Genomic DNA, 7,741 nt, shown 5'->3' on the forward strand with positions numbered 1-7,741 from the left:
CACAGCGCTCTACAAGGACAAATTCTGGGGGTGCTTTCCAAGGGGAAAAGCAAATGACTGTTACTTTTAAAAGAGCATTTCACAGAAGATGGATCCGTCCCTGATGGGCTCAAACCCATCCTCCCCTTCCCTTTTACAAGCAGGGCTATGCATGCAACAACTGCCGTGCCAGGACACTGATCCTGCGGCCAGGGTGACTGCACTTGCAAGCACCTTGTCACAGCCTCAATAAAACCCTGCCTGCAGTTTGCCTCAAAGATAATTTCTTGCTTACACAGAAAACAGGAGGCCAAGGCTCAAACATCCTCCCCTTCCCTTTTACAAGCAGGGCTATGCATGCAACAACTGCCGTGCCAGGACACTGATCCTGCGGCCAGGGTGACTGCACTTGCAAGCACCTTGTCACAGCCTCAATAAAACCCTGCCTGCAGTTTGCCTCAAAGATAATTTCTTGCTTACACAGAAAACAGGAGGCCACAGCTGTTGGCATACGCCTGCTGAGTTTCTCTTAAAAGGCTGGACTAGTGCAGCCTCTGGTGCTACCGATTTAGACATTGAGTGCTGCTTATATACCTGCTAGGGAAAGGTTAGGTGATGCTGCCAATGCCTTGTTAAAATATTGTAAATTTTCTTCTGCCATCCACCCAAAGACAGAAACATTTCAATATAGGAAGTCAAAAGTAATGCCCCAACTTTCTAATACAGCGCCTTCTTTCTCTAGCACAGTCACTGATATTTTGACTGGGGGCATGTGATGGAGACTGCAGGGGAAGGAAAGGGAAAAAAGGAGAAAAAAAAACCCTATCCAACAACAGGACAATTCTTATACTCCCAGGTGTTTCAAGGACCCATCAAGGAGAAGGGAATAAAATTGTTGAATTTATAGTTTTAGGCATTTCACCTTTAATCTTCCTCCCAGCAAAGGGCTATATAAAGGTAAAAACCAATCTTTTTAGTAATATTGTCATCACACTGGCAGGAGTATTTCTTACAAATCTAAAAATCAAAAGATTATTTAGATCACCTTGAGAAGTGGATCTAACATTGCATCATCCGACATATCGAGTCTTTAATAATGTTTACTCATATATTGAGTTATATTACAATCTATAATTGATATTCAGATTCTTCTGGTGTTTAGTACCTTACGAGGTATCTACATCAGTTTACTCTTTTCCCCACATTATGCTACGGGTAAGCAGGACCCCAGCCTTGCCATCTTGGCCCAGCTGGGTTTCTTGGTCATGGTGCATTACACACCCTTTGGGGCTTTGACCCAACTTCTTCCTTCTCATTCCTGGAGATAAACGCTCCTGAGCCGATGCCTGTGGGAAGCTCCAGGGTTTGGATGATGCTCTCCCTGGCAGCCTGGCCGAGGCTGGGCTTCCCTCTGCCCCGCTGTCCCATGACTGCTGGGACCAGCCACAAGCTGCCTTCCTGCCCAAAGCTGCCCTCGCCCCCAGAGGCAACTGGGAAGACCCTGTGCTAAGACCGTCAGCCTCTTCTGGTGAAAAACTCAGAAAATTCAGCCAACTTCCCTCTATCCCCCCAACATTGTACATGGGACTATGAGTCTTTGCCTCTGGTTGGCTGCACTGCCAGTCCAAACTTCACTGTATTGATTTATCTCAGCGCTTTTCACCGACAGGGACTTGGCCCTTTGACCTGAAATATTCCCCCAGTTTTGCATTTGGTGCCATGAGAACCATGGGACTTATTTAAAAAGTCAAGCAAGTTTTGACACTGGATTAGTCTGTGATCGTGGCCCACATTTGGAGATAGCACAGATGATCAAGAACGCTCGGGAAAGATACCCAAGCCAACCAATGCCCTTGCATGCTGAAGAGACTGGGTCTTTTTGGCCGGGCATGACGAAGACCATTAAATGGCAAGCTGTGGTCAAGGAGGTGACATTCGGTTCCGTTGGAAAGAAGATAATTTGGCAGCCAAGGAAGACCAGCGCAGCGCTACGAAGACACAGAAGGCTTTGTAAAAGCTCTTAAAGACAAGCTGCTTTTCAATTAGGCATAGACTCTTCATATCTGTTGAAGACCCTGGCAGTGCCACAGTGCAAGACAAAACCATCTGATTGGGTTTCTTTGTTTCTTGCTCATGTTTTTCTTTGTTCCTCACTCATGTTTGACAGGCAGGAGAAAGGGAACGGGCTGTCTCTACCCCTTCTTGACTTTGAAGCTTGTGACTTTCATCTGAAAAAATCCAAATGTTTTCCATCTTCTCCCACCCCCCCTCCTGATGACTGGAGTTATCAGAGCGCTTGGGAAATATCTCCTGTCAATGCATGTGCTCGGGTCCCATTAACACTAATGAGAGTTGCGTCCATGAAGAAAAGGGGCAGCCTCTTTGTCTGTAAAGCATTGGCTCAAACTTGACTTACAATTTTAATTGAGTTTTGAGACTTCGCCTAGTGACTAGCTCCTCCCTACAAAACCAAAAGAGCACAAAATAACAGCACATCCTCCAGCACTATCAGTTTTTCAGGATCACCAGCCAAGGCACCAATCCCCCATCAATTTTGGTGGCTGTTCAGCATAAAAATTGATAGCAAGCTCTGACATGAAAGGTATTAAACATCCTATACCATGGTTATTGTCAAAGGCAAAAATAAGACATTTTCCTTATTGTTTGATGCCTGTCCAAACACTTCATGCCAAGTGGTAGAATATTTTTGTGATAATACTGATATTTATTACTTGCATCGTGCAAACAGTCAAGAGCCACAGTTGTGGGCTGGATACTCAAACACAGTCTCAGACCCAAAATGCTTATGATCTCAACTGTACAAGTTACTCTGAAAATAAGCAGACATATCAAAGCACTGAGAAGGGGGAAGGAGATAAGCAATTCACTCAGCAATGGCAATGGGGCAGGACAACCGCCTCTGGGAAGGAGGGTGGCACAGGCGTGATGGCCACCACTAAGTGGGTGGTGTGGTGAGTGCCCCTCCATCCCCGCTACATGGGGCAGGTGGGTGGACGCCCCCCCCAGGGTCTGCAGGGGAGCATTTTTTGGAGAGATCCAGCCAGTCAGGACATCTTCCCACCCATCGCTATAAGGAAGCGGGAGTGGAGGTGAAGTAAATATGGACAGAAGTTTCTGTTACTTACCCATCACGCCACAAGAGAAGAGGGTAGGTCCTTGACTCATCTTTGGAGTGTGCTGCAAACAACCAGAAAAACTATTCACTTCTCGTGGACTCGACTGGGGCACCAGAAACCACCCTGCCTCCAGCCTCAGCAAAGTCGCACAGCACCCAGCGGGGAGGAGAGCCTCGGGCGCCTGCAAGGGTCCCGTTTCGGCAGGGACTGGGGGACAGACCCAGTCATCTTCCCTCAGTGAAATCAAATTTAATTAAACACTGCAGAGAGTCGGTGTCGAGGCCTGAGGTTGCACATCATGGCTCCCGCACCTAGTCCTTACCCACAGGAATAGCTGCAGCGAATCCCCAGCTGCAGGACCCAAAACACTGGAGAAACTAAACCGGGAGCTGCAATTCAGCAGTAATTCTGGATTGGGCAAGAAAGCAGCAGCAGTGGTATCTGAACCCCATCCAAGCCCATTAAGGCCTCCCATCTAGGTAGAAAGCGGCTATTCCCTGGAAGTATTTAAAAGACGTGTAGATGAGGCGCTTAGGGACATGGTTTAGTGGGCCTGGTGGTGTTGGGTTGGCGGTTGGACTCGATGATCTTAGAGGTCTTTTCCAACCTTAATGATTCTATGATTCTATTTAGTTTTTTTAAAACATATAGTGTGTTTCTAAGGCAAGACGCCCTCACCCCAGCACTTCTGGGGAGTCCGCATTCAGATTGTGCTGATTTGCACTAAAAATAGGGAAAAACGCTACTATATGGGTACAATATAATCCTGGATGCTTTTTACACTCTTTTTTTCCGAGAATTTTCCTCTTGACAGTGCAAGAGACATCATCAGGCTTCTAAAAATGGGCATGGACAGTTTTATATACAATAAATCAATATGTCATCTGCAGCTACATGCCATTTCAGCTATGTTTGCAAAAACACACTTTCATACTAATTGTTCTTTTATTATCCTCAAAAATATCCATATTCTGCTTCTGAAGTGTTTTTCCTGGCAACACCATCCCATCTGACCGAGGTTTTACATCATCTGAGGGAAGCACCAGCATGACCTCCCTGTTCATCTGTGCTGTCATAGCTGTGTTTTATCTGGTGTTAGGCCACCACATTCACATTTTCTCTCCTGATCCATGTTTTACACGTTGCCTGCTCACATAACAATAATAATAACGTACCAAATGCTGGCACCTGCCTGTACAGAGCAATCCAACGAAAGGATCCCACTTCATATACAGAATATTGTAAATATTGAATATAGAGGGATGTGGAGGCAGAAAACAACGATGGCGTGCAGATGTGGACAAGGTAAATAAGGGTTGGTCACCTTCTTTGGAGCATGTGCCACTCTTCTAGGTGAAGTCAGGCTATTTTTATCCGTTAAGCCCCACCTTATGAAGTGGCAAGTAGAATTAATCAGGAGACAACGAGGACAGGCAGCTGTCTCCAAAGAGTGGCCAAAGTGGAGCAGCAATGGAAGTGGGACAAGCCCCAGAGAAGGCGGTGGTTGTGCCAGCACCCCTCTGTGTGCCAGCCCCAGAGACCAGCTATACTGCTTGCAAACGCGGGAGGGGGAGGAACATCTTAAGATGACATATGTCTCATATTGAGTATAATTACCATTTTGTAAGAGTTTCGTCTTAACGCCAAACTGGGAACTGAACCAAACAAGCCCATTGGGCATTGGTAGGTGATACTGTCCCGCTGCTCGGACACTTATTTCCTTTAGGTTTTGCTTTTTGGCCTTTCTCATGAAGTCAATGGAAAAACTCTTGCTTTCTTTGGTGGATCAGACTTCTTGTGAACATCTGCCCCAATTTAACAGCCTGGACAACCCAACAATTCAACTTGTGTAAGCAGGACTATCATTGCACTATTGACCCAGCCCCAGAGCTGCGGGAGGCCCTCAGCAAACACACGAGGGCAAAGTTTTGTGTTACAGCTCCGCACCTCCACTGCCTGCCATCGGACAGCCCGGGTGCCGATCCCTGCCTGGGGTAGTAGAAGAAACTACTTCTCATCTGCCTCTCTGCAGAGCAAGTTCCCCTCCACCTGCCCCACACACCTCCTGGGGCACAGCCAGCACTGGATGCTCAGGCTCCCCTCTCGCCGCCCCGAGCAGCAGCCACGGGAGATGCTGCCTTCCCAGCAGGAGCCAACACTAAAGCAAGGATATTTTTCTAATATATCAATATCCTTCCTTCCCAAATTTCACCCTTTTAAGGCAGGATTTAATGCTGCCTCTGGCTTGCTTGCCTTCTCCTCCACTGCGCACTGCCAGGGCAGCCTGCCTTTGCCCTGGCATGCTGTGCAATCTGCCCGGGAAGCCCGGCCGGATAGTTTGTCATCCTCAGCAAACTTAGGCATTTATATTTCTTTTATGCTCAAAATACCCATTTATGGCTAATCCTGCCAGATGCTTCCTGCTGTGTTACTGCACGCCCTTATCTGAGGCTCTCAGCGCACCCTGCGAGGAATAGCCTTTCGGTCTAATTTCTTCTCGGACTATGACCATCCCTCCCGGAGGACAGAGAAGCAAACGTCCACGACCAGCCTTGCTCTGGGCTTTCTCAGACGACTCTCCATCATCCCGCACTTCCTCCTCCTGCCTCTGCTCCCCACCCTCACTTGCTCTGACACTGCCCCCAGAAAATGCGTTGCCCCTCATTTCCCACTACCGTAGGTACGCTCAGCCCCACAGCCTTGCTCGCCCCTTGCAGCATCATTTAGGCTGTTTGCTGCCCCTAATTTGTTTTTTTTTGTTGCCTGCTCGTTCGGTGTGGTTGGATTTGCATCCCTCCAGGCTGCCAGTGAGACTGTTAAGTACCACAGCACTGCCCTTCACCATCTCCCACTTAATCCTGCTCCCCACTTGCTCATCCTCCTATTAATGATGAGCATCTGTTCGCTGTTGGTGAAGCAATTTCTTGCCTGTGTTATTCACGGCATTGATTTTATTTTTTTCTACTGTTTATTCCATTGCATGCTTACTGAAATTCACATATGCAAAAGCCACAGCACTCCAATCATTTACTAATCGCCTGCTCCTTAGATATTAATGCAGCTCGGTAGAAATCACTGCTATAAACCATCTAAAGATCCGGCCCTGCAGCACAAAAAACCCTTATTATAAAGCTACAGCAAAGCTCTCAACAGCAAAAGAGTTTTGAACAAAGATCTCACAAAGCTTACCAGCTCAGTCCTGCATGTTACAGAGTCAGCACCTTTGTTTTCCCGAGTTTTGGTTAAGATCATCACCATGGTAATGCAGTCCTGCCTCGGAGTCCATCAGGGTCCAGGCAAACGGCGCCAGCAGCCGTGGTCTGGTGAAGCTCCTCTTTCAGTGCATGTTCCCCCGGGAAAGGCTCAGCCCCACCGACTCCTCGGGGGATGCACAGGAACAGGCTCCAAGTGTGGAAAACTCCCTGTACGCACAGTGAGAGAGAGGAACAGCTTTAAGGGACTTGCGTGGGGAGACGGCGGGATGAGGTTGGGTGTGCTGGGCAAGGGGCAAGCGCTGCCTGAAAAACACCCTGAAGGCAGTTACTCCAGAGGAGTATTTATTTTAGACTTAAATATTGTTGGTGTTCCTCTGCACCCCATCAGTGCAGAGGTGTTTTGTGGGACGGACACTCGCACGAGCTGTTGGAAGCATGTAAGGTACACAAGGCGATCCGGAGGGACAGAAGTATTTCAGGCAAATTAATAAATAAATAAATAAAGTTTCCTCTGAATTCGCCCTTTGAAAAAGGGAACTCTCATCCCCTATATGGAAGATAGTGAGGCTTTGATAGAAGGGCTCGTTAAAGCCCGTGGGTTGATCTCACAGAAGCCCTTGCCCCCAGACCAACTGGCAGCAGATGTCCAGCAGAAAAAGCCCCTCCAGCATCATTAAGGCTGTGAAATCCCCTGGATGCCCCTAGCCCACCCCAGCTGCTCCCTGATTCCCAACCCATGAAGAGCCCTTTGGGGGAAAAATGGCACAAAGAGTTGCCTGCAAGAAAGGAGAGAGCTCTCTGCCCTGAAATCCTAAGGGCCACACTATGCCTCTTGATCCTTATCTATTTCTTAGGTAGTTTTAGGTAGGAAAAGCTAAAGGCTGCACAATGAGGAGCGCATATTAAGGAACAGGCTGCCAACCAGGCTCATATAGCTCTGCACAGACCTGACCACAAGCAGTTGCCCAGCTCTGCCTCACCTCCTGGCATCCTTTCCGATAAACTTACTCCCGTGTAAAAGCAGACAGATTGCAATTCAAATCTGACTATAAAAATCAGTGTTTTCCCCAAATCACTCTTCTAATCCTGTTTTGCTATTTTGTTGCCTTTCAGTTAATGCAAACAAACAAAAATACCATTTGCATGATATGAAGAGCATAAAACACTGATCTTTTAACACACAGTCAAAACCCAATTGCAATATTTAAGGACAATATTTGAGAATATGCCGCTAAGTATTAAACCTCATTACGAACTGATAGGGCTTCTCTTCCCAGCTCGTAAATCACCTTTTCCGTGTTTACTTGGATTAGAGCTTGCGATGGTGTTATGAGTAGCTCATTTGAAGGCCAGCTGGCTGGTAAAGAAAAATCACCTTCTATTATTTTGTGAGGTCAAAGTTCATCCAGA

At 47.2% G+C, this 7,741-nt stretch overlaps 1 protein-coding gene across 1 annotated transcript in view; it reads right to left on the reverse strand.

Moving 5' to 3' along the window:
• The window catches only part of FAM53B (family with sequence similarity 53 member B), a 34,266-nt gene extending 27,772 nt beyond the window's left edge, over positions 1 to 6,494 (reverse strand). The window contains exons 1-2 of the mRNA XM_009277948.1: positions 6,306 to 6,494; positions 3,126 to 3,177 (exon numbers count right to left, since the gene is read on the reverse strand). Coding sequence (XP_009276223.1) covers positions 3,126 to 3,177; positions 6,306 to 6,374 — 121 coding nt within the window. The 5' untranslated portion in view covers positions 6,375 to 6,494. The remainder of the gene's footprint in view (positions 1 to 3,125; positions 3,178 to 6,305) is intronic.
• Positions 6,495 to 7,741: the final 1,247 nt, after the last annotated feature.

This window comes from Aptenodytes forsteri, unplaced genomic scaffold (assembly GCF_000699145.1).
Source record: "Aptenodytes forsteri isolate BGI_AS27 unplaced genomic scaffold, ASM69914v1 Scaffold15, whole genome shotgun sequence".
Classification (NCBI taxonomy): domain Eukaryota; kingdom Metazoa; phylum Chordata; class Aves; order Sphenisciformes; family Spheniscidae; genus Aptenodytes; species Aptenodytes forsteri.